At 43.0% G+C, this 26,977-nt stretch overlaps 1 protein-coding gene and 1 long non-coding RNA gene across 6 annotated transcripts in view; one reads left to right on the top strand and one right to left on the bottom strand.

Annotated features, from left to right (window-relative positions):
• LOC119565354 overlaps positions 1 to 18,058 on the bottom strand; it is an 82,014-nt gene extending 63,956 nt beyond the window's left edge. The window contains exons 1-3 of one of the 2 annotated variants that reach the window (XR_006288848.1): positions 17,598 to 18,058; positions 6,267 to 6,326; positions 2,600 to 2,769 (exon numbers count right to left, since the gene is read on the bottom strand). This is a non-coding gene — a long non-coding RNA (uncharacterized LOC119565354). Of the gene's footprint in view, positions 1 to 2,369; positions 2,770 to 6,266; positions 6,327 to 17,597 lie in introns of those variants that run through there. The other variant, XR_006288847.1, reaches the window with a different exon arrangement.
• Positions 18,059 to 18,191: 133 nt separating this feature from the next.
• Positions 18,192 to 26,977, top strand: part of CDK13 (cyclin dependent kinase 13) — a 56,215-nt gene continuing 47,429 nt past the window's right edge. For 2 of the 4 annotated variants that reach the window (XM_037890018.2, XM_037890019.2), the window contains exon 1: positions 18,193 to 20,052. In XM_037890018.2, the coding sequence (XP_037745946.1) occupies positions 18,863 to 20,052 (1,190 nt within the window). In that variant the 5' untranslated portion in view covers positions 18,193 to 18,862. Of the gene's footprint in view, positions 20,053 to 26,977 lie in introns of all 4 variants that reach the window. The other 2 variants (XM_037890016.2, XM_027821206.3) reach the window with 2 other exon arrangements.

Below are 26,977 nucleotides of genomic sequence, written 5' to 3'. Positions count from 1 at the left end.
CGCCCCTGCTATGCTGCCATAATAAAACCACCTGGGGCATAGGACTTACGTTGGTGTAGTTAGGATGATGCAGTGTCCTTACATCCGCGATTGGCTGTCATTTGTGTCAATTTCGTGACTCTAGGGAAGCCGTGAAATTGACAAAAATGCTGGCTCCTGGGCAGCTGCCCAGTCTCCACTCCAAACCAGGCTGCCACCCAGGCTCCCAGCTTGGGCTGTGCCTGGGCTCCCTGCTCCCAAGTGGGAGCAGGGCAGCTGGATGGACCTCCCCATCAGAGGCGAGAAGCCCCAGCGAGGAGCTGCAGGGAGCTGCAGGGAGCTGCAAGCCCTAGTTCTCAGTCCCCCAGATTGCCCCCCTTCAGTCAGTTGGAAGCGCTCCTGGGGAGGGTGCACACTACTAACAGAAGGAGGGCAGTGTGGACATCAGCCACAGCAGCAATTAATACGGTGGCCATAAGTCAACCTAACGTAGGTGGACTTTATCTTTGTAGTATAAATGTAGCCTTAGTCTAAGCAGTATCTGGATTAAGCAGTTTTTCTCACCCCACTGGATGTTGTAGGTAGGTTACAGTCCTTAATACACCAGCTGACTTTCCTTCTCAGCCTGGGAACAGTCTCCTCAGTTCAAGTCTGTCTTCCCAACGTTCTTGTTGACTTCAGAGAGGTGCTCACATGATGCCACTGTCCCTTATTTTATAGTCTGTCTGGAAAATACTAGCCCAGACATGGCCTGGTGGGCCTTGCTGACTCAGTTAAGCAATCCCCATTGTCATGCTTGCACAACTCTTGTAAATCCCTTATTTACAGCTTCTTTGCTGATTAATGGTCATTTAACAGCCACCATAATGTGGGTCACCTCCTTTGTTGTCACTGGAGAATTAGCAGTGGGCAACTCCCAAACTCGCAGCATATTTCAATAACCATACAGCAAACTTGCATAGCTTCATACACACTACCAGTATACATAGTTTGACAGAACAATGAGTTTCAGCAGATTATGACCTTTCATCTGATATCTTACATGGCACGCTTTGTATGAACTATCACAACTATACATGAATAATGAATATGGGGGTTACAGGGTGCTACTTAAAGGTACAGCATGTCAGAATCTCTACTTGTGAAAGCTCCCTGCAACACAATATTTTAAACAATGAGAGCTTAGCAGGAACCAAAGGACTAGACATTGGTATGGATAAGAATATTTATGGTGGTTTGGCACCAGACCAAAAATAACTGATATTAACCATTCTACTTCAAAGCAAAAGACTGGAGGCGGGAGAAATGTCTATGTATAGGTTATCTCATCATCTGTTATGGGTTTTTTCCCCACATCATCTGATTACTGGTGGTGACAGGCTGCTGAACCAGAGGAACCAGTGTTTGATCTGTTATGGCAATTTTTACATTCTTGTATGTTAAACTGGGAAAGGAGACCAAACAGTGATCAGATGGTAACCATTTTCAATTACTGCCAAGCAATTACGGTGTTCAAGGTTCTATTACTAATCCTTTTAGCCGTCTAGTTTACCATACCGCTGTCATCCTTGTATGTAGTATAAATATTACCATTGTTGCCAAATTCCCCTCTCCTGGTTTTTCCTCCCCCAAACTAAAAATTGTAAAGTTTTAGATAAGATTTTCATTTAAGTCCAGTAAATAACAAACATGAGGTCGTAATACCCTGACTAAGAGTGCAAATGTGCATCTTGGGAACAGAAATGTAGAATTAAGAGAATATCTTAAATTCTTTGGAGAACAACTTATGATGGAGCTTCTGAGAACCATTTTGTCAACAGATGACTAAAATCCTTCCCACTATTATAAAACACTACCTATTGCATGTCATCATAACTTTTCATACACATTAAATAGATTTTCAGCTGTAGCTCTCAAAATGATTTACAAAGGTAAGTGAACATAAGAATGGCCATACTGGGTCACATCAAAGGTCCATCCAACCCAATATCCTGTCTACTGCCAGTGGCCAATGCCAGGTGTCCCAGAGGGAGTGAACCTAACAGGTAATGATCAAGTGATCTCTCTCCTGCCATCCATCTCCACTCTGACAAACAGAGGCTAGGGATACCATTCCTTACCCATCCTGGCTAATAGCCATTAATGGACTTAACATCCATGAATTTATTCAGTTCTCTTTTTAAACCCTGTTATAGTCCTAGCCTTCACAACCTCCTCAGGCAAGGAGTTCCACAGGTTGACTGTGTGCTGAGTGAAGAAGAACTTCCTTTTATTTGTTTTAAACCTGCTACCCATTAATTTCATTTGGTGACCCCTAGTTCTTACATTATGTAAATAAGTAAATAACTTTTCCTTATTCACTTTCTCCACACCACTCATTATTTTATATACCTCTATCATATCCCCCCTTAGTCTCCTCTTTTTCAAGCTGAAGAGTCCTAGCCTCTTCACTCTCTCTCCTCATATGGGTCCCATTCCAAACCCCTAATCATTTTTGTTGCCAATCAATTTAGTGAAATTATTCCTATTATCTAGAAGAAGTAATGGAAGCACTTAGGTTAAGTGTCTTGACTCAAGTCAAGCCTTCTCCCCAGGAGCAGTGGAATTTAATGGGTCGTACCTGCATCGATGAGTAAACCGTGATGAAGCTCCAGTTCCGGCAGGATTTCAACACCCACAAACAGGGTGGGGCAGCAAGATGATCCTGTCATCCTTTTACAGGAGATTACTAATGATGAGTGGAAGAAAGAAAGGAGGGGTTTCCTGCAGAGGTGTGTCTTAAAGATGCATCTTAAAGAAGAAAACGAGTGCTTAGAAAAGGACTGTGTCGTACAGCAAGATAAAATAAGATGTGTGAATCAGAGAAGGGAGAAATGAGGGGAAAAGGTAAGGCATGTGGCTTAGGAAGAGTTTGTGGTGTGGAGATGGTCCGGGTCAATAAGATTTGAGAAGTGTGTGTGATTGTGGTTGGGGCTTGAAAAGCGGAATGGAACTCTTTAGTTTGGTATAGTAAAGACAGGAAGCCAATAGAGAGATTCAAGAATTGAGGTGGCTGGAGCAGTGGGAGGGAAAGGTGACTCTAGAAGTGTGGTTTTTCACACCAATTTCAGATAGGAAAGGCACACAGATTAGTGAATAGACATTAGATAGGAAAGACCGTCAGGAGAGGGTTATAGTTAGTCAAGGATATAGGGATTAGGAGCAATGTTCCCTCTAATTTTTTTATATCCATCTGTGGACTGAATTTTGTTATGTGCACCACTATGGAGGTAATGGGCGGTGGGGTGGAGTTGAGAATTCGGAGTATGGAAGGGGGCTCAGGGCTAGGGCTGGGGCAGAGGGTTGGGGTGTGGGGGGGGGTGAGGGCTCATGCTGGGGGTTTGGGGTGTGGGAGGAGGCTCAGGGCTAGGGTAGAGGGTTGGACTTGGGCTGCAGGGGGATGAGGGCTCTGGCTGGGGGGTGCAGGCTCTGGGGTGACGCTGGGGATGAGGGGTTTGGGGTTCAGGCTGCCCTGGGGCCAGAGAACTCCCCAGGGGAAGTTCTCTGGTCACAGCCCTCTCCCTGCTGGCAGCAGTTCCGGGGCCGAAGTCCGTGACAGCCCTGCACGCTCCAACTTGCTCCCCTCCCCGTCCACCCCCTACCTCTCTCCTCTCCAGGCCCCTGTGGCCGCACACCTGCACGACCCTTTATAGCCTGCTGTGTGGTGGCACAGTTTAGTGGGAATTTAGATTAGGAGGGGGGAAAATAAAAGTTCAGTTTTAGAGACCTTGTTTGAAATGGGGGCTGGACTTGCAAACAGAAATGCCAGAGGCAGCTAGAGATAAAAGACTAAATGAAGCAGCTGACTGCAGAGAAGTAGAAGATACTGGAACAAATTATTAAATCAATTTGTAAGCTCCTCAAGGATAACAGGCTTATAAGTAATAGCCAACATGGATTTGTCAAGAACAAATCATGCCAAATCAGTCTAATTTCCTTTTCTGACTGGGTTACTGATCTAGTGGAAAAGGGGAAAGCTGTATATGGGATACATCTTGATTTTAGTAAGGCTTTTGACACACTCCCACATGACATTCTCATAAACTAGGGAAACATGGTTCAGATAAAATTATAAAGTGGGTGCAAGACCATACTAAAAGAGTAGTTATCAATGACTTTTTACCAAAATGGGAGGGATGTATCTAGTGGGGGTCCCACAGAGGTCTGTCTGGGTCTGATACTATTCATTATTTTTATTAATGACTTGGATAATAGAGTAGAAAGTATGCTGATGACACCAAGCTGGGAGGGGCTGTAATAGCTTTGGAGGACAAGATTATAATTTAAAATCACCTTGACAAATTGGTCTGAAATCAATAAGGTGAAATTCAATAAAGACAAGTGCAAAGCATGTCATTTAGGAAGGAAAAATCAAATGTACTACTACAAAATGGGGAATAACTGGCTAGACAGTAGTACTGCTGAAAAGAATAGTGGATGACATATTGAATATGAGCCAACAGTGTGATGCAGTTGTGAAAACACTACCATTCTATATTAACAGAAGTCTCATCTGTAAGACCTGGGGTAATTATCCCACACTACTTGGCACAGGTGAGGCCTCAGCTGGAGTACTGTGTCCAGTTCAGCAAAGATGTGAACAAATTGAGGGGAATTCAGAGGAGAGCTACAGAAATGATAAGCTTTGGAAAACATTACCTCTGAGGAAAGGTTAAAAAAAAAACAAAAAACTGGGCATGTCTAGTCTTGAGAAAAGAAGACTGAGGGGGGAAACCTGATAATGTTATTCAAATAGGTTAAGGGCTGTTACAAAGAGGATGGGTATCAATCATTCTCCATGTCCATTGAAGGAAGGACAAGAAGTAGTGGGCAAAATCTGCAGCAAGTGAGATTTAGATTATATATTAGGAAAAACTTTCTAACTATAAAGATAGTTAAGCACTGGAATAGGTTTTTCAAGGGAGGTTGTGGATCCCCATCATTGGCTACTAAGATGTTAGACTAACACCTGTCAGGGTTAGTTTAGGTCTTGCCTCAATTCAGGGGGCTGGACTAGATGACCTCTCAAGGTATCCTCCAGCCCTACAATATTATGATTCTGTGATTTGGGAATCAGCAGCATAGAGGTGGTAGCTGAAGCCAGGAGAGAAGATGATGAGACACAGAGGAGGACAGGAAAACTAGAACAGAAAAGTGGGGTGGGGGAGGAAGAAAGATTGAGATTTAATTAAAGATGCTGAAAGTAGTGCTAGGCAAGCTTGGAGGAAAAATAAGAGAACACACAGATGAGAAACTGTCTGAAAGGGAGCAGCAGACATGCTTCACTTAAGCAAGTGCTTAATTCCCATTGAAACTTAAACATGTGATTTAGTGCTGTTCTGAAGGACACTTTCCTGAACTGGGACCTTAGTAGTTATACAATTGCCATCCATTTGTGATTATAATTTACAAGGATTTTGGTAGAAACCAATAGAAAATCTGTCTGGTCCCGGACTTATTTTTAAGAAGGTTCTAGCTTCCTATAGCTCTTCTGTTGTGTAATTTATTCCTGCATTTCTGTTTTCCTCTCATCACATCATCTGTCCAATTTTTCCAGGCAATAATTAATTTTAAACTGGATCAGGGGAATACTAAACTTTTAAAAAAACTAATACTGTTTATTTTTGCCAAACTCTCAAGTGGCTTTCAGCATTATTATAACATAATCAGGCATAATGGGCCTGACAATATCTGTTGTCATAGCTGGTCCCAAGCAGCTACAAAACAGCTATAAACCCCCGGCATAGAGAGGGCCTCTTCCACCATGCACAGACCCAGCTCTACCCCTGCACCTAGGAGAAATGCCAGGGGTAGGCCTTGAATGGAAGGATGTGTAGCCAGTGTTCTTACACTCCGCATATTTGCTAGCTGCTGCAAGGTCCTCAGAGGCCATGACAGCTAAGCTGCAAGTTAAGGCTGATTGAATATGTGCTGGGGACTTCACTAGCTCTCAGTAGCACCAGAATATAGGAAGTGAAAGCCACCACCACCCTTAGGCCCTGTGCTGGCCTCTGCGCTAGTGCAAGGATGAATCAGATCCAATGGTACTGAGAAAACAGTGAGACTTTTCATCTTCTGGTTGAATGTGTTTGCTTGTATATTGGCCTTTTTGTTGGTTTGCTTGAATCTGGGAAAAAATGCAAACGAGACCATATGCACTGCAACTTAATATGCTGACTGAGCAATGGGGAAGAATGAGATGTGCTGGATCACAGAAAAAGGGAAAAGGTGAAATTAATGGACTGTACCTCTGCATATCACTGCTTTCAAAGTGACAGCCCCAGATGAGAAAAGTTATGAAAAGCCATCTAAAGGGAAAAATGGAAAAGTTATAATTTGTATGTAGAATCACAGTCAGAGATTCACAGATTCTAAGGCCAGAAGGGACCATTGTGATCATCTAGTCTGACCTATTTAACGAAGGTCATAGAATTTCCCCAAAATAATTCTGAGCATATATTTTAGCAAAAAAAGTAATTGAGGGAGACTCCATCACAACTCTTGATAAATTGTCCCAGTGGCTAATTACCCTATTAAAAACTTATGCCTTATTTCCAGTCAGAATTTGTCTAGCTTCAACTTCCAGCCACTGGATTGTTCTACCTTTCTGTGCTAGACTGAAGAACCCATTATTAAATATTTGTTCCCCATGTAGGTACTTATAGACTGTGATCAAGTCACCCCTTAACCTTTTCTTTGTGAAGCTAAATTGATTGAGCTCCTTGAGTCAGAAAGGCACGTTTTCTAATCTGTTAATCCTTCTCATGGCTCTTCTCTGAACTGTCTCCAATTGAACAATACGCTTGAATAGCGAACACCAGACCTGGATGCAGTGTTCTAGCAGTGGTTGCACCAGTGTCAACTCCAGAAGTAAAATAACCTTTTTACTCCTACGTGAGAGTCTTGTGTTTTATGCATCCCAGAATGACACCTTTTTTGGCCACAGCCTCACAGTGGGAGCTCATGTTCAGCTGAATAGCTACCATGACCCCTCAAATCTTTTCCAGAGTCTCGGCTTCCCAGGATAGAGTCCCTCATCCTAGAAGTAGGGCCTACATTCTGTGTTCCTTGATGTGTACATTTATATTTAGCCATATTAAAATACATATTGTTTGCCTGAACCCAGTTCATCAAGCGATTCAGGTTGCTCTGTATCAGTGACCTCTATTGTCTTCATTATTTACCATTCCGCAAATTTTTGTGTCATCTGCACACTTTATCATTTTGTTTTCTCCCATGTCAATGTACCTATCACCTAAGTTCAAACATGATCATGGCAAAGACAAAAGAATTTCATTGTTTTTGTGTTAGCACCCAAAAGCTCCACTTAGGATCACCCTAAGTGTCTTATCCTTTTTTTTGGATTAACGGGCCCATCAGGAAAGATCACTGCTGATGCAGGGATAGATTTTTTACCTTAATATAAAGCGGGAAATCACTCTTGACTTATTTGTGAGAAGTATGTTAAATGCATGATCATCAAGAATTCATAGGACTTGCTTTGATTGGGTTCTGTAGGGAACTAGCAGCTCTTGGGAGATTATATAAACCAGGAAGGTATACTGATGAGGTAATATTTTTATCTAACTCAAACATTTCCCTAACATTAGTATATAAAGAAATACAGGACTTTAGGAAAGCATCTGGATTCAAACTAAATGAGGTCAAATCTGAAACCCTAGCTATAAATGTGCAAGACTCTGAAAAGTCTTTCCTCTAGAAAGCATGTGGGTACAAATGGGAAGCACAGTGTGTACGATACCTGAGAACTCAATTCTCAACCTAGAAGAATGCTATGAAATTAGATGTAAACTCCTACTTCATCAAATAAAAAACTGCCATGGTGGAGAAAGTATGCAAATTTCTTGGTTAGGAAGAATAGTCCCAGTAAAAAATATTTTGTCAAGGATATCTTTCTTGTTTCTAAATCTTTCTGTGATTGTCCCAGATAAAATTCTAGTAGGAACAAAGAGGATGGTGTTAAAATTTATAGGGAATAAGGAAAGACCTAGAGTGAGTGCAGATACTTTGTACACCCCTATTAAGCAGGATGGACTAGCTGTTCCAAATGTTGTATCCAGCCAACCATCTCAACACAGTAATGCATTGGAGCAGTTTACCCAGCAAAACACAAGCTTTATTGAACAAAATAATTATGGCAGTATAAATATTGCTAGTTTATTAGGGGCTAATAAAAAATCATGCCCTCCGGAAGTATGTACACCCTTTAGCAAAAGCTGCTCTGTGGGTTTGGGATAGAACTTGACATAAGTTCTTTTGCCTCACCAGTGATACCCATTGCAAATAATTCACATCTTAACCCAAATCATGAACCAGAGAGTTTAAGATATTAGGAGAAACGTGGCCTACATGGGGCTGGTCATTTATTCAGTGAAGAAGCTTTTCTAACTTTAACTTGCTCACTCTATGAATCATTACTATCAAGTTAGGCATTACTTTTCTCAACTTTCTAGGAAAGTTGTTTTATACAGAAAAGTGAACTTCAATATAAGCGATGCCAACTGGTCAAGTTCTGTTTTGTTTCTTTAATTATCAACTTTTGCAGACAACTTTCCTAGCTCCCTCTCTCCCCCCAAAGAAAAAAAAAGTTCATAGAACACTCTGGAAAAGGATCTGGATAGACATATTATCTGAGAGGAATGGGATCTGATCTGGAAAAAGAGGCACAGCAAACTCAGACTATAGCACGATAAAAGAAAATATCTGTAAGATATTATTTCAGTGGTACCTCACACCAGTTAGGTTAAAATATGAATGGGGAAAGTGTTGGAGAAATTGTGGTGAAAGATTTCAGTGGGTGTGTCTAGTCAGAGTACTCTGATACAGTCTATAACCAAATATTACAAATTATTGGATTGTTATTGCCAAATGATTCTTTGGTAATCCTCCTGGGGCTTCATGGTGGAAATGGCTATGCACAATGAAAGGAAGAATTAATCTCTTATCTGCTAGTAGCTGGTAGGCTACTAAGAGCCTCTCATTAGAAAAAGAAAAATAGTGCAACTCAGGATGGTTAGGAAAAAGGTGAGATTGTGGAAAAATTAATGTAACAACTATGTATTGAGCAAAATAGAAAGAGGACAAAAATACTCTAGATATTGGTTTACCATTTTTTTCAATATTCAATCAAAGTGCACTCACCTGCAAAACCAACCATCATACCTGTCCAATTTTTTTGAATATTGTTTGACAGACACGCCTGATTTGTTAAATGTGTGTAACTAGAGATTTCAGTCAATTTAAGAAAAATCAGCAGAAACAGCATGCTTTGGGTATAACAGAATGATGTTCACTCTGGAATATGCAATGCACTCTAAAATAAAGAGATCTGCTGTTTATATTACTGTGTAATGCTTCTCTAAACAAAAGCTCACTATTGTAATAGTTATTGTTGTCTCTGTTATTTACAGGGCAAGGATTTGAAAAATCTGTTAAAACTTAATAAACACATCCCCAATTTTTAAAAAGGGGGGGGGGGAGAACACACTTCCTTCCTAGAGGAGGTGTCACATCTATGGCTGTGTATCTTACTGTATTCCATAACTTCACAGCACCAAGAAATGGCCTCCCTAATACAAAAATCCTTCCTTTCAGGTGGGTGGGTGTGAGAATGCTTGTTTGGCTTTACTTGATATTGTGTTATGAAATCTTGACAATGACAAAGGACTATTTGGGTTGGTTTGCAGAACAAACAGAGCCCAGTGAATCAGTAAGGAAGGCAGCAGGCGAGAGAACAGCGCTGCCTGTGTGAGGTTTATTTAAAAGTGAACAATAGCAAGGTAGCGAGACACCGATAATCCTAATGGTGCCCGATTTCCCCTACTGTGAATGAAAAACAAAACCTGTCCATAACTGGTAAAATCAACTGTGCACCAGCAATTAAGGTTTACCTTGAATGGCAGAATTGCACCCTATCTCTGTGGAAAAACTGTTTCACCCCTCACTTGTAAGCAAGTATCACAGAATTTAAAATTATCCCACCCTAATGCTAAATTCTTGCAAAAAAAAAAAAAAATTCTTCTTAGAGGAACTACAGGGATTTAGCCCATGAATTTCTCCCTTCTGGCCCTGGAAACAGTACACCAAAGGCAAGAAAAATATTATGAAAAAACTTGTGTGATCCATTCCATTGATATGTTCAATAATTAACCACCACAGAGGGGTAGAGAAATCATTACCAAATCAAGTTTTTCATCTTTTTTTCTTAAGCTATTGTGTTATGTAACTTTTGCCTCATTGAACCTGACACTTCAAGTGTCTTGTTCTACTTGACCATGTGCTTTTTATTTCTATCTTTCTTTAGTCACTGCAGAAAATAAAAATGGATTTGTAGTTTAGTGTTTAAACAAGCTTTCAGTGACTTTTCTGATTATGAAGAACAGTACTCAGAGGATTGATATGTTCACAACAGGAACAACGCTTCAGTGCAGTAACCTTGCAACTTTTTGAATACATAATTAGATCCTGCCCCATCCTTAAGAAAAACAAGTAACTTGCAAGTGACTGCAAACTTTTTGGGGCGGCAACTGGAAAAGTTGTTATAATACAATATCTCTTCCATCTCCAACTGTTGTGATTCTGTGAAGTCTAAGAACTTGTCACTATTAGATACATACTCGAAACTAATTTCTTTGATTAAAAAAAAAATCAGTCTTTACAGTGCCTAAATTGTTATAACCTCCTATGACTTTTCATTTGATATTTACTTCATTATGATTATTTACCTATCAACTGAAGTTTCGTGATTCACTGACACCCTTGGACCTTCAAAAAAGTATAGGTCAACATTCTATTTTTTAAACATCTTTTGTCATCTGAATTTTCAGCATCACAAGTTTATTATCCACTTAATTTTCAGATTTCCACACCCGACTCTTTATCCTCTTACTACTATTCTATCTTATCAAATCCTGTCTAGTAAGTGCCGCACACTTCTTTCCGGAGTTTAAAATAGTTGAGTTATTAGTTGCCATCTTCTAAAACAGATGTCCCCAAACTGTGGGGTGCGCCCCCTCCCAGGGGCATGTGGAGGAAGGTTTGGGTGGGTGGGTGGGGTGGCAGGTGGGGTCAGCCCCCCTCAGGGGACAGGAAGAAAGGGCAGGCCACTCCGCCCCCAGTTCTGCTCCAGCTCTGCCCCTGACCCCGGCCTCAGCATGGCACCGCACTAGGCAAGGGGCCTGGCTGCGGCTCTGCTCCTAGCCCCACTCCAGGCTGCAGCTCCATTCCTGGCCTGTGGCCGAGACTGGGTGCGGGGGCAGGAACAGAGCTGCTCCCAGCTGTTGGCCCCTGTTGCTGTGGCTCCATCCCTGGACCCAGACCCATTTCCAGCTGCAGCGCCAGCCTTGGCCCCTTACCTCTGTCTGTGCCCCCACCCCCTGAGCCATGGCCCTGCTTCTGGCCCTGGCTCCGGGGGGGGGGGGGGGGGGGGGTGCGGACAGGGGGGCATGGACAAAGGGGTACGAGGTGCAACCCTCAAAAGTTTGGGAACCACTGTTCCAAAAACTATTTGCTTTAAAGGTGCACAATGGTCAAGCCTGATATGACTTCGCTGCAAGTTACAGCAGAACTGTTGCTCTCTTGTTCCAGGATGGAAGATCTTTCTAAGCATCTGTGCTCATAATCTCAAGGAAATTGTATTCCATAATAAAGTTTGAAATCTAGTCTGAACAGCTCTTCTCTAATGGGTTTTTAATCATTTTAACTTTAAATGCTATTTGATCTAGTTGCTGGTGCTATAAGTTCATTACATTTGCTAGCCTTCCATTGTTGGTTTGTTCTATAGTCATACCTTTCAGATGTTACAATTTGTCTCGCATGCATCAGACTTCTGCAAAATCACCCTTTTGTGTTATATCTTTCTGCTTCTGAGCATGTTTGTAAATGTATTTTAATATCATCAATAGCTGTGCCTGTTTTTGTATTAACAAAAAATGTTTCTGCTCAACATTTTCAGTTCCATCAGTTATAAAACTGCTATTACACGTAACAAGCGTTTTCGTAATCATTCTTCAGTTTATGTTGCTATTTCTTTCTCAGTGTAACAGTTCTGACATTAGGAAAAAGTTACCAAATGCTCAACCATGATGATTACATCAATGAGTCCAACAGCCAACTCTCCGACACCACCTACTACAAAGAACTCAAAAGACCTTGCGCTACAATTCACCCAAGAATTTCAGGATATCAAATCCTTCCCTCAACAAAGCCCAGAGAAACTCTACAACCACAGTCCCCATGAATGCACTGCGGGGTCCTTCTACATGCTTCCCAAGATAAACAAGGTAAACCCAAGTATCATAGCTGATCATAGCACTCACCGCACAAAGAGCCAGTTTTCTCCAGGAAACAACTGACTTCTTCCAGAAATGTCACAACCTTAACAGCCTACCTTAGAACACTATTCTTGCCACTATGGATGTCACCTTCCTACATACATCAACATCCCTTGCTATGATGGCATTGCTGCCTGTCTCAAATATCTACCAGATTATAGTGGACAGATACCTGCCCCAAACACATTGCCAACCTCATTATTTAATCCTCATCTATAACTATTTTACATTCAACAACAAACACTTTACCCAAACCCTGGGAACAGCTATGGGTACTAGAATGGCTCCCCAATATGCCAGCATCTTCATGGGCCACCTCAAAGAAGAATTTCTGGACAAATGCACCAGGAAACCAACGATACACCTGAGGTACATTGGTGATATTTTCATCCTCTGGACAGATGACCTAAACCCCTTCATAGATATCCATCACAACTTCAACCACCCACCCATCTCCCTCATCCATCAAACTCCCTCTAGAACACTCCCACCCAACATCAATTTCCAGAACTTAACGGTCAGCTTCAACAATTGAATCCTATAGAGAACTATACACAAGAAACCTGTAAATAACCAATTATTGCCCAAGTGGCTAACGATGCGGGGAGATGGAGTTTGTTAATCCTCAGTTTGAGGTAAAATTAATGAATGTCCCTCCCAGAATTTTGTCTGTCCTGAGGCATCTCCCTATTTCTTCTACTCAATTTTTTAAAAAAAATTCACTAATATTTTCCAGAATTTTCATTTGGGGCACAGGTAAGAAACCTAGACTGGCTCTGAACAAATTATAGGTCCCCCTATCTCTGGAAGGATTTCATTTTCCCAACTTGGAAAATTAGATCTCTTTTTTGTTAAACCAGGCATTTTGTGGGTTCAGATTTACCAAGAATTGGTACACCCTCTCCCCGTTTCAGGCATTGTAGGATCAAATTATTATAGATTTGATGGCTCCAGAACACCCACAATAACAGCTGTGAAGCAAGCTTGGTCAAACTTGCGTGTAGAGTTCTGCTTCCCTCCATTCTTCCACATCAAGGGGGCCCTATGGAATAATCCAATCCTTAAAAGTGGTGGAAAAACCTTGATGTGGACAGATTGAATGGAGAGAAGAATTATGACGGTTGTGCACCTAACCTACAATTTAAACCATCCGTAGATCTTCAACCACAAATTGGCTTTTCCTGCTCCAGAGCATGGAAATATCTTCAGGTAAAAAGCATTTACTTATGAATGTCGTTGGACCAAATGCACTGGGAACGCCAGAACCTTTATTACCTTGGAGGAAAATGTCCTGGATTTACTCAGGTATCGGTATCCTTTTACAATTTTCTGGTCCATAAAAATCTGCCAAAGATTGATAATGTATGACTTCCTTGGAATAGAGATATGGATACACAACCATCTCCAACCTAATGGAATACAATTGTATCTAATGTTTAAAAAGCAACTATAAGTTAGAGAATATGGCTTATTCACCAAAAGACACTTTTTCGAATATACTGGTCCCCACATTGGGTAATGGTAATGGGCAAATAAAGGCTGACTGCTGTTGGAAACTTAACTTCTTCGGTCCTACATTAGCTCATATGTTTGGGTTGCCCCGGTATCAAGAATTTCTGATATGAAGTGACTCAAAGGACCAATTTAATATTTGATATTAATTTGGAGCCCTCCCACTTAATGTTCACTCTTGGATATATTCCTGATACATAAAAGATTACCTGATAATAAAGCAGCGTGGTTTCAATGCAGCTTTGGTTGCTTTAAAAAAAAAAAAAAAAAAAAACCTGCAAAAATGGAAAAGTTGTTCCCCACCAAATATTCATGCCTGGCTCAGTGATACAGCTGACCTTGCAGCTAATAAATGACTGGCATTATGCAGAAAGGGAATGCCTGAAAAACTGAAAACAATTAAGCTGACCTTTTAGAAGTATATGATTAACATGGACCCTGAGGATAGATGTTGTTTCCCTTCCCCTTCCTTTATCTACTTTGTGTATTATAATGATTCTTATATTTTGGTATATGTATTAACAAAACCCATTGATCACTAAACACTCATTTTCACAGATTCAGTAATCACACCAGACCAACAGATTTCCTAGTGTTTTGCAACCAGGCACTCAAATACCACAGAATATGCTTGGAGGAAAAAAATCCAGGAGACATACCTTAACACACTTAGAACCGCCTTCACTACACCAGGATACTCCATCAGAGCAGCACATTGATTCATGGAATGGGTCCCCCAAATACTCCGCTTCAATGCAGGGGAAAAACTACTCCCCCCCCCTTCCCCCCACCTTTAGTCATCACCATCCACCCCACGCTGGAACCCATACGGGCTATCATCAAACAAGTACAACCCATACTCAATAGGGACCACTTCTGGAAAAGCAAAAAACAAAACAAAACATGTTTCTGCAATCCCCACTTCTGGCCTCCAGAACAACCCCCCAGGCTTGCCAAGCTCATCATCAGAAGCAAGCTCCCTACAGACCAGGACACACCAAGTCAAAGTGGCATCAGCCAATGCCAGAACAACAGATGCAAAACCTGAAGCCATATCTCCACTGTTACAATGAGGAACACACCCCACAACACACCTTTGACCACGTGTGGTGTACCTCGTCCAGTGCACTAAATACCCCAGTAACAACTATGTGGGTGAAACAAGACAATCACTATGCTCTTGAATGACCACTACAGCTTATGTTGGCATAACCTGTGTCATTCAAAAGGGTGAAAATCACCTCCCAAGAGATATAAGACACACCGAAACAAGTGCCGGTGTGGACAGCACTATGTCAGTGCGAGAGTTTCTTCTGCCAGCATAGCTACTGATGCTCATGGGGGCTGAAGTAGTTAAGCTGACAGGAGAGCTCTCCCCCATTGGTTTAGAGTGGCTATATTAAAGAGCTTACAAAGGCACAGCTGCACCACTGTAAAGTCTCTAGTGGATTATGCTCATTACAATACACAAACCTCCTTTGTCCTATGACTGCAGATATTAACTGCCCACTTTGCCTTGAATGGTCTATACCATGTGTGCTACCTCCTTATTAAGCTTAACAATCTGTCTCTCACCCACCTTGTCTCTCTAATATCTTGGGACCAACACAGCTACAAAAACACTGCATACATAAAACTACTAGGACACTTAAGGCTGCCAGCTACTAAGAGCTGAAGGGAAACGCTTGACCTATATCTTCCCCCAAACATACTTTTTAAACTTTGTTGCTTGCATGTATATACCACCACAGCTTTGATTTCATACGAAACACTGTAGCACCATCAATATCTATTTTAGAAGTCAAGATTGCAATGCCCAAGTGTTCCAAAATCATGAGGCAGACCCCAGATTTAAGATATGATTTTAAACCAAAGAGTATTAAAAATAATGCCTAATTCTACTTATTTTCTGGTTTTTATGCCTTTAGGACTTAAGTTTTCAATGTTTTTCTACTGCAACACAAAGGTTAAACAAATCTACTCTAAAGAACGCTAAGATACACAGGACCTGAACAACTGGTGCTTAAGACAATCACCAAATACTTGCAACAATCATGATAGGCACCAGAGCTGGAAAAAACCTAAGGCGCTTCTGTTTATATTAAAAGAAAAGGAGGACTTGTGGCACTTTCGAGACTAACAAATTTATTTGAGCATAAGCTTTCGTGAGCTACAGCTCACTTCATTGGATGCATTCAGCGGAAAATACAGTGGGGAGATTTTATATACACTGAGAACATGAAAAAATAAGTGTTACCATACACACTGTAAGGAGAGTGATCAGGTAAGGTGAACTCTCCTGCTGGTAATAGGAAAAAAAACCTTTTGTAGTGAACAGTAGGGCGGGGGTGGGGGGAATAAACATGGAGAAGTAATTCTACTTTGTGTAAGGACACATCCACTCCCAGTCTTTATTCAAGCGTAATGTAATGGTGTCCAGTTTGCAAATTAATTCCAATTCAGCAGTCTCTCGTTGGAGTCTGTTTTCGAAATTTTTTTGTTGAAGAATTGCCACGTTTAGGTCTGTAATCGAGTGACCAGAGAGATTGAAGTGTTCTGCGAGTGGTTTTTGAACGTTATAATTCTTGACCTCTGATTTGTGTCCATTTATTCTTTTACGTAGAGACTGTCCGGTTTGGCCAACGTACATGGCAGAGGGGCATTGCTGGCACATGATGGCATATATCACATTGGTAGATGTGCAGGTGAACGAGCCTCTGATACTGTGGCTGATGTGATTAGGCCCTATGATGGTATCTATTCAGGGGACATGTGGACACAGTTGGCAATGGGCTTTGTTGCAAGGATAGGTTCCTGGGTTAGTGTTTTTGTTGTGTGGTGCGTGGTTGTTGGGGAGTATTTGCTTCAGGTTAGGGTCTATACGCAAGGACTGGCCTGTCTCCCAAGATCTGTGAGAGTGCAACCTGAAGCAAATACTCACCAGAAACTGTGTTCACATGTCCCCTGAATAGATACCATCATAGGGCCTAATCACATCAGCCACACTATCAGAGGCCATCATGTGCCAGCAATGCCCCTCTGCCATGTACATTGGTCAAACCAGACAGTCTCTACGTAAAAGAATAAATGGACACAAATCAGAGGTCAAGAATTATAACGTTCAAAAACCACTCGCAGAACACTTCAATCTCTCTGGTCACTCGATTATAGACCTAAAAGTGGCAATTCTTCAACAAAAAAACTTCAAAAACAGACTCCAACGAGAGACTGCTGAATTGGAATTAATTTGCAAACTGGACACCATTACATTACGCTTGAATAAAGACTGGGAGTGGATGTGTCATTACACAAAGTACATTACACTGTCTCCTGCTGGTAATAGCTCACCTTACCTGATCACTCTCCTTACAGTGTGCTCCGTAACACCCATTGTTTCCTGTTCTCTGTGTATATAAAATCTCCCCACTGTATTTTCCACTGCATGCATTCGATGAAGTGAGCTGTAGCTCACGAAAGCTTATGCTCAAATGAATTTGTTAGTTTCTTAAGGTGCCACAAGTCCTCCTTTTCTTTTTGCGGATACAGACTAACATGACTGCTACTCTGAAACCTGTGTTTATATTGAAAATTTAAGGACAAACATTGTTAATATAGATAATTTAATGCCTCTGTTAAGTGGCGGCATCTCCCTGCTTATGGTAATGAGAACGCATGGCCCCTGTCCCAGTCCCACTGAGTGAAAACACAACGCACCAGGTGCTGGATTTCTCCCCCGCTTTTTTTTTTTACCATAGGCTGAGTGAGCAGGGAAACGTGTAGGAGGCGGCTCTTGTGCAAATGCAGCCCGCGGGCCTGGGCCAGGGACTGCAGTGCTGGCTACGCTCGGGCACTTGGCAGCTTGTCTCACGGCCTCAGCTTTCGAGCCGCGCGAGCGCGCACGAGGCTCCGGGCTCGAGAACGTGACCCGCGGCCAGCGACCCGCATTGCGTTACCCCGAACCGCCCCCCGCGGCCGTTCAAACACGCGGGGTGGACAACGCCGCACGCGGTGCAGGGCCTGCCCCGTACCCAGCGCCGCCGCCGTCTGCCGCCCGGGATGGGCGCCACAGGCCCGGGCCTACAGCCAGAACCACGGCGGGAGGAGGAGCCGCTTTCCCTCCAGGGCGAATCCTCCTAGGGACAAGCAGCGACGCCGCCTCAGCCCCCCCCGGAAACTCTTGGATGACCTTTCACCTCTCAAAGCGGAAGCTGCTGAAACCCTTCCCCGCGCCGTCGGCGCAGAAGCGGATTGGGCTCTCCACCCGGCCGGAAGTCACGCGCGAAATCTTCCGGTCGTGACGTTCAGGGGAGTCTCTCGCGTGGTATCGATCGTCTCCCGGCCGGCTGCGGGCAGAAGGCTCGCGCTCGTGAGCACCCCGCCCTCCCTGGGCTATACGCGCGTGCGCAGTGTGCGCCGTGTCCCCTGTGTGTGTGTGTCAGTCGCACAGCGCGGAGGCCTCTCGATCGCTGCCCGGCTGCGAGCGACGGAGGCACCGGCATCGAGCCGCCGGGAGTGCGCGTGGCTGGGACACCTACGGCGCGACATTGACCCTCGGACTCAAGGAGGAGCCGGGGGTGGGGGGGCAGCGCGGCCCGCAGGCGCCGCCGGAGCGGCCGAGAGAGGCGAGCAGCCGCCGCCGGAGGAGGAGGAGGCGCGGGCCGGGATGGAGTGAGGAGGCCGCCGTGAGACTCTTCCGTGTTGCGGGGACAGCGGGAGGCCGGGCCCAGGAGCCTCCGGGCTCGTTGGTGACTGAGACCCCCCCCAGCCCCACCCCCCGCTGCTGCGGGGCGGCCCGAGCGCGGGGGTCGCGCGGCCCGATGTGAGGCGCGGCCGGGCGGGCGGCGCGGTCTGTGAGGCGGGCTGCGGGGCCGGGGTCTGTCTGTGCGCGGCGCGGTGTCTCCATGGCGCCGGCAGCGCCCTGAAGGCGGCGGCAGCGGGTTCGTAGGCCGCGTCCTAGTCCTCGGCCTTGAGTGATCTCGATGCCGAGCACCTCGGACGCGGCGCCAGCTGGAGGGAGCGGGGGAAGCCGGGGCTGGGGCGGCTCGGCAGCGGTGGAGGCGCCGGCGGACAAGAAGCGGCTGCATCACCGGAGACGGAAGCGCTTCGCGGCCCAGCCGCAGCCTCCCGCTCCGCCGCCGCCGGCTCCTCACCCGCTGCTGTTTCCGCTCCTGCAGCCGCCGCTCCTGCAGCCGCCGCTGCCGCCGCAGTCTCTGCTGTTCCTGGCGGCCACCAGCGCCTCCTCCTGCTGCGGGGACGGGGGGGAGCGGAAGCGGCCCCGGGGCAAGCGGCGCTCGGGGTCCCGACACAAGCGGCGTCGGGGCCGCGGGGGAGGCGCAGGGGGCGGCGCCCAGGAGCCGGAGAAGCGGCGCGGTAGCGGGGGGCTGAGCACTCTGGTGGAGGAGTACGACGACGTGAGCTCTCAGTCCGAGGGGCTGGTGGGAAGCGGAGCGGCCGGACCAGGCGGGGCGGGGAGCGGCGGGGGAAGCCCGGCCTCCTCCTCCGGCGGAGGGAGCCAGCGGCCCCGGGGGGAGTCGGAGCGGAGCAGCCGGCCGCGCCGGGAACATCGCGGCAGCAGCGGCCGCTCCAGAGAGCGGCACCGGGAGCACCGCAGGCGGGGGGAGGAGAAGCAGCAGGAGGGGGCGGCGGTGGCCAGGGGGGGAGCCGAGGCCTCCTCTTCCTCCTCCAAGTCCCGCAGCCGCCACAATCAGACCGGGGGCCAGGACCGGGAGGGCCCCAAGAGCAGCAGTGGCGGCGGCAGCGACGGCCGCAGGAAGGGCCCGGCCGCCTCCCCCGGCACTGGCAGGAAGGAGCGGGAGGGCAAAGCGCACAAGAGCCGGACTAAAGCGGCTAAGGAGCCGCCCTCGGCCTACAAGGACCCACCGAAGGCTTATCGGGAGGATAAGGCCGAGCCTAGGGCCTACAGGCGGCAACGTTCGTCCCCTAGCCCCGGCCGGGACGACAGCCCCCCGTCGCACAGGGCTTCCCAGAGCCAGAGGAGCCGCAAATCGCCCAGCCCCATCGGCGGGCGCTCCCCCCTCAGCCCCTACAGCCGCCGCCGATCCCCTAGCTACAGCCGGCACAGCTCGTACGAACGCGGCGGGGATGTGTCGCCCAGCCCCTACGGCAGCAGCTGGCGCCGCTCTCGGAGCCCCTACAGCCCCACTGTCAGGTGAGTTGATGTTGGAAGTATGATGCTGTGTGTATGTCTACGGAGAAGAGTGATGGGGGCGGGAGGGGGGTTGTATCCCAGGGGCGTGGGGGATGCTTTGGCCTGAATAACTTGGTTGGGAAACGGGGAGATTTATATCTAATTTGGAAAAAAAAAATCCGTGGCTTTGTCTTCTCCCATCCTATTGGTATGATATACTAAAATCACCCTCCTGCCTTGACCCCGGAGCAGGGGAGAGACCATAATGTAACAAAGGGGACCTGTCACATCTACTCCTTTTTCTCTTGTAGAGAAGAGCGATTGTAAAGGTAAAATCTCCCATGTGTGTGGGGGCATGGTTATAAACTTCCCATTGTAATGTTATCTGGAGTGGGAAATCACCATCCCCCACTGTGGGTAAGAACTCTGGGGTCTGTTAAATGTTGTAATCAGCAGATTTCCCTCAAAAAGCATCCTGTTCCTATCTAACCCTAGAGATAGATAAATGTTAAATTCTTTTATAGCTTAGTTCTTTTAGCACTGAGTTAGTTAAAAATTAAATTGAATACAGTATGGGTCATTTAGTGTTTGTACTTGTGTAAATTATTAGTGCAAACTAATTGTTTTAGTAGAAAAAGAGGCAATATTAAATGCTGCAAAGGAATTATGCATATTTCACTAAGTGCTTATTTTTTTTAAAAAAATTATGCTTAGGTCCTTATCCTGCAAAGATTTACTATTGTGTTTAACTGCATGCACTGCAAGTAGTTCCACTGACATCAGTGGGCACTTGTAGTGCAAAAAGTTACGTGTGTGTATTTTGGCAGGGTCAGGATCTTACTCTGCTTAATGTATATGCTAACTTAATGGCTAAGTTTTTTGGTTTTTGTGTATGCAGAAAAAAATGCCTTCAGTAATGGCTGAGTATTGTCAGGTAGAGTTATCTACTTCTTGGATTTGTATTTATTAACAACTTGTTTTTAATTAACTGGATTTTTGTGAGGGCTATGTGTTTGGCCTGTGCGTATTTCCAAAAGAAGAACTATATTTGTAATAAAAGAATCTTGTGATGGTCTTGGATCAATACTTTATGCACCAGTTTGTAACAACTTTAAGATAAATAAAGTTATTCAGGTTCTAAAAATATTTATATTTTTAAGTTTTACCACTCCATTGACAAGAATTCCGTCGACTCCATGAAAAACAATTTCATGCTCCCTCTGATGGTTCCGTGTCAGTTAACACTTTGACCAGCGCTCATTGAAAATGGTGCATGTTCTCTGAGCCATCCTGGCATTCTACTGAGGCTTGTCAGTAAAATCCACTTTCTGGATGGGCACTAAACATTGAAGTGGTTGAGTAACACAATTTGTATCCTGTATTATGTTGGGAGATAAAAGAAAGATGTTTTTTAAAAATAAGATGTATTTGAAGTTGCAATTGTGAAACATCTTAGTAAACTTCAGAACATTTCAAAACAGGAAAAAGTATTCATAATCTGAACAAGGACAATCATTCAGATGAAAAGTATTTGTCATTTAAGAGTGTTATAATTGGTTAAAGAAACGTTTTTAAAAATGGTCATGATTTAAGAAAACAATTGGATTTAGGAAATATTGATTGAATTCAGAATTGCTGAGTTACAAGCTGATGTGTGCACTGAATGGAATTCTTTGACAATATTCCAGTCATGAATTGCCATAATATGCCACGGGGTTTCACCTAAGGAGTTGCCATATTTGATACAATTAGTAGTTCATCCCATCCAGTGTTTTGTTTTTTTAAAAAAAAAAAACAGTTGCCAGTAAGAAATGCTTTAGAGGAAGGTGCATGAAACCTTGTAGTGGACAATTACAGAACAAAGTGGGCTTTTGGTTTGAAGTATGAGAGTTTCTATCCCTTAAATTAAAAAATTATCTAATATAAATGTCTGAATTGCAAATCTGATGGCTTGTTTTCCAGAATTTCTCTGACTTTTTCTCCAGTTCATCTGTGATTTCTGTCCAGTCTCTTACTATATACAGAGATACTTCTGTATTTACTAATTTCCCTAACAGATGTTGTCTTTCTGACTTGCTGGAGGAGTTGGGGAAGCCAATGGGAGACTGCATTTATAGAGACATTGGGGGAGGAAAGGATAGCCTTCTGATTAGGGTTGGACCTAGGAGATCTGGGTTAAATTCCATATTCTGCAGTTGACCGTGGCTGGGTCATATATACTCTTTTTGACTGTTTCTTGTCTGTAAAATGGGGATCATACTTTCCAAAGTGGATGTGAAGATAAATTCATTAATGCTTGTGCAGTGCTCAGATGCTATGATGATAAAGGGCCACAGAAGTTCTTGGGTATACTTGAGTCATCCTCAGCACCTGCTTGCTTTTCCATCAGCTCCTGTTTTAACTAAACCTCCCCAAAAGTATTAATTTTCTGTCCTGGGGGTTCTTTGCCTTTAACACACAATAGGTCTGTAGCTTGAACTTTGTCTTCAATTCATCCCTCTCTAAAATGTCGCATATAGGGCATGTCTAAATCTTTCAATTTCTCCCTGCGCAGCATCTCTAATATCTGGCTTTTCCTTTTTGTCATCCTAAAACTCACATTCAGGCCTGCATTACTCATGTCTTAGCTATTGCAACCTCCTCTCTGGCCTTGATATATCCTATTTTGCCCCATTTATATGCATTCAAAATGCTGCTCTAAAACATCATTTTGTTTGCCTGTTGCTGGTGCAGAATATAGTGTATTTTCAATGCTTCTGTTCTTAAATCTATCTTTCATATTGAGGACAGCAGCAAGGATTAATAATGGCCAACCTGGTTTCAGTTTGGGTCTTATCTAAACAAGAAAATTGAACCATTTTAACTTTGTTTAAGCCCCTGTGTACACATCTTTATTTTAGTTGGAGTGGCTTATTTCAATTTAATTTAAACTGATACCTAATCAGCTAAATGAAAATAAGCCTGGTTTAAACCAAAATAGGTGTCCATATAAACTTTTGTACCAGTGTAACTAAATCAGTTTAAAATTGCATATTCCTTGTGTAGACAGAGTCTAAAAGTTTTACGGTCTTGGCCAAGGGGATACGAGGCTTCTTAAGTTGCTTGCTGGAGCAGTTGGGCCAGCCAGTGGCAGAACGGCCACAGTATTGATAGAGAGTTTTAAGAGCTATCTCATTGAGATGTTTCTAAAACAGCTATTATTTAGGGCCGGGCTTTTCAAAGGGGACTATGGGAGTTAACCACCCAAATCACCTTGAAAGATAGAAATTAAGATCGATCCTCTCCAGTGCATTGTTACTTTTGAGAGTATACCTTGAATATGTACATCAGTTACCAGTCCATCCCACTCACAAATCTCTGGGAGTCTGGATATATAGTCTGTTCAGTGTCCAACTTGCTTTATGGGAAAAGGTATGAAGAGAAGTTTCACTGTTTTGAAGGTATTCCTGTTGTGGGCATATCAGACAATTCTGGGTGGTTTTCATCTGCCCCAATATAAATATAATGCTCTAGTTTATATATTTTCATTTTATGGGTCATTTTTGGAATTATGTAAATAAAATTGAAGGTTATAATATGAATCTTGAATCAGTTAATGTTGTGCATTTCTTAGTCTGTTGCACAAATGAATGATGCTTTGCCACATAAGTTGGAAGGGTTTGCTGCATAGCTTAGGCCATAGTTGCATGGACAAGTGTAATGCTTTCATGAGGGCATCAGCTTCTTAGGGCATGTATGTTCTTGACCTGTATGATATAAAGCAGTGGTTCTCAAATTTCATTGTACTGTGACCCCCTTCTGACAACAAAAATTATTACATGCCCCTAGGAGGAGAACTGAAGCCTGAGAGTGGGCCTGCTGTCCTGGGTGAGGGGCCTATACCCTGAGCTCCATTGTCCAGGGCTGAAACCAAAGCCTGAGCCCTGCCACCTAGGGCCAAAGCCTGAGGGTTCGGCTTTTGCCCCCAGCACATCTAACACCAGCTGTGGCGACCCCATTAAAACAGGGTCGTGACCCGCTTTGGGGTCCTGATACTCAGGTTGAGAACCGCTGGTATAAAGTCTTCATTCTGGGCTCATGTCTAGGTGTAATGGTGTTATGATAGTAAGCTCACCTTTCTCTGGCTTCTAGTCTGTTTCCTAATGGTAATGCCCTAGAACTGCAAAGAATGTGCTTGCAGTAATGCTACATTGCTGTCTGACTGTAGCAATTTTGGTATCTAGGGACGGTGAAAATGAAGACAATGTGAATAAACTTTTACAGTGCTTTAGGTATTTTGTCTTCAAGGCTTGGAAAAAGGATTACGTACTTTTTCAGCTAGATGACTGAACTTCCCAGCCAGAAGCTTTATATAAAATATTGGGGATGGAGAAGAAGCTAATGAGGACCAGGGACACAACAGCTCCAATGACTTCACTAGGGTATAACTTAAATATGCAGCAGCAGCATGAAACTGACATGATACTTGTCTGCTCACAGAGTTCTGAATTGCAATTGTGAAATTGACTAGTATCTTGTCACTTTCAACCTGTTGCTGCTTCCAGGTGAGCTCTGAGCATCCACAGACATTGGATCAGTTTACCTGTGGTTCACACCTGGAACTTCATCTTTGCAACCATAAGGGCTAGAAATTTAGTTTTCATTAAAAACCTTAAATTCTACAGATGCTGTTTAAGCTCCGTCACTTGCCAGTGAAAACTTTCAACTCACTGCCAATGACTAGGTGAATTGATTTTTCAAGACCTGTTGTTCTTGGTCTGAATGAGATCAGTTTTAGTGTGTCTTTGCTGGGGTGGGAGACAAATGAACATCAGCTATTAAGATACTACTTGAAATAATTGGTAGTGTTGCTTATGTTTTTCTTTTGTCTATATTAACAGAGTTATTCTGTAGGAACTGATTGCATATTTAAGATAATAGAAGAATGAGGATATAAGGTATTTCTGTAGCAACTAGATTGAATTTTGAACAGTGTAGTACAAAAATATAAGTTATATTAACAAAACCATATTGTGACAAACTTTTCATATCTGTATTAGAGCATTTAAACTTTGTCTAGTAACTGATTCTGATGTGTTTTACAAAGCATGGAATTGTAAGACAAGATCAAGTAGCTTCCCATGACTTCGCTCAGGTAATCCAGGTCATTGTAAACTGTGTGATCACACTTTCAACTCACATAATCTAATATGTGTATAATTATTTTATTTCACACTTAGGTACAGGTACTAATGTGTTTGAATATTTCATACAATTAAAATAAATGGATGTTTTAATTGGGAATATTACATACAGGTGATTGCATAAGACCTTTGGTGTTGCACTGGTTATAGACAAAATTAAAGGAATGTGATTTTTTTTTTTAGCCTAGATGTTTTTCTATTTGAAGGATGGGGTATTCTAAAAATAATACTTGATATTAAAATTCTCTTTAGAACTGAGCTTTCCTCAAAAAACCTAAAATTTAAAACTACAATTTTTTTAAGATAGGGAATGGAAGAGCTTTTAAAAGTGAATGTTTGTTCTTTTACCTAATTTATATCTATCTGATGTATATAAAGGACCTCTGTCATTGTGGTGTGAGTTCTGAATTCCATATTTAAGATTTACATCGTTACTTGTAATGGACTTAGGTTTTTACCTCTCATTTGTTCAGTGGCTCTCTTTTTTTGTTCTTTTTCCTTATCTTTGCTTATTATGGGACGGATTTTTGCAAAACAGTTAATTTTGCAAAGCATTCTGAAAACTGGCCTGAGGTCAGTCTAATCTCTGCTGGTAAATAATTCCATGAGCAAGGGTTCTCTCGTGAGGACACATTAGTTATAAAATTAAGGAAAAAAATAAAATTACGAAATTTCAAAGTTACCCAACATTCCTGATTTTTTTTAGACTTGCTAATAACTTCAAAATATTGAAGGAATAGAATTTGAATATCTGAATAAAATTAAGACATGTGGCACTTACTCAAATAGCAGTACTAAACAGCTATTTTTTTATATAGCTGATGCAATGCGAATGTAGACATTGAACTAAAAACTGGACTAAAGGAAAAACATGATTAATCGTGTATCACATGAGAGAAAATTTGTCCTATCATAGGCAAGGAGAATTAATCTTAAATTTGCTTATTAGTGCACAGAGAGAATTTAGGCTAAAATTATAATTAACCAGAATGTCCTGTCACTGACGGTTCAAATTACTGAGTGATGATATGGGTATATAGTATCTTGGGAGACTTAAGGTAAAAGTCAGTTGATTACATTTATAGATCTGCCTTTTCAAATGTTTTTAAAAGGACAGATAATTACATACACTGGAAGACCATGGTGCTTGTATGCTATTTGCTAGGGTTGAGCTGTAGATTCCATTTTAACCTGCTCCCCTTGTTTCAGTTACTGATAACTTTCTCAAACATATTCTTCTTGTGATGATCTCTGAGGTATTACATCTTGGCCTAAAGATGAATATTTTATTAAGGAATTGGGAAAAATCAGTTCAGCTGTTTTTGAACTCTGCAAATATTGGGGAAAAAATCCTGATAAGTTCTGATTAAAATGTTTCCTCTTGCGTAATTCAAACAGCTGAAAGTCAACACTTCAAACTTGGCTTTCTCTTGAATGTCTAATTAAAAGGAAAAACCATAAAGGTTTAAACAAAATCTTGTAAGTGTTTTAAAAGGTTATGAACAGCGAAAGCTAGCATTTTTTGCTTATGAGTTTTTAAATATTTGTTTTTCTGACATGCTACTAGTCTGTGTTAACAATGGTGATATGCCTCTAAAGTACTTAATCCTCTTTTTAATAAAAGGGGGTGGGGATGGGGATGGGAAAGTGTGATGCAACAAAGAACTCAAGCATTCCAGTCAAGAAATTCACAAACTTAAGATTCCAGCTATAAAATTCTCACTCGGTAAATACACGAGGTTATTTCTACATAATGTGTTGCT

This window comes from Chelonia mydas, chromosome 2 (assembly GCF_015237465.2).
Source record: "Chelonia mydas isolate rCheMyd1 chromosome 2, rCheMyd1.pri.v2, whole genome shotgun sequence".
Lineage (NCBI taxonomy): Eukaryota > Metazoa > Chordata > Testudines > Cheloniidae > Chelonia > Chelonia mydas.
The sequence above is the reverse complement of the archived record's forward strand: the minus strand, read 5'-3'. Positions and strand labels throughout refer to the sequence as shown.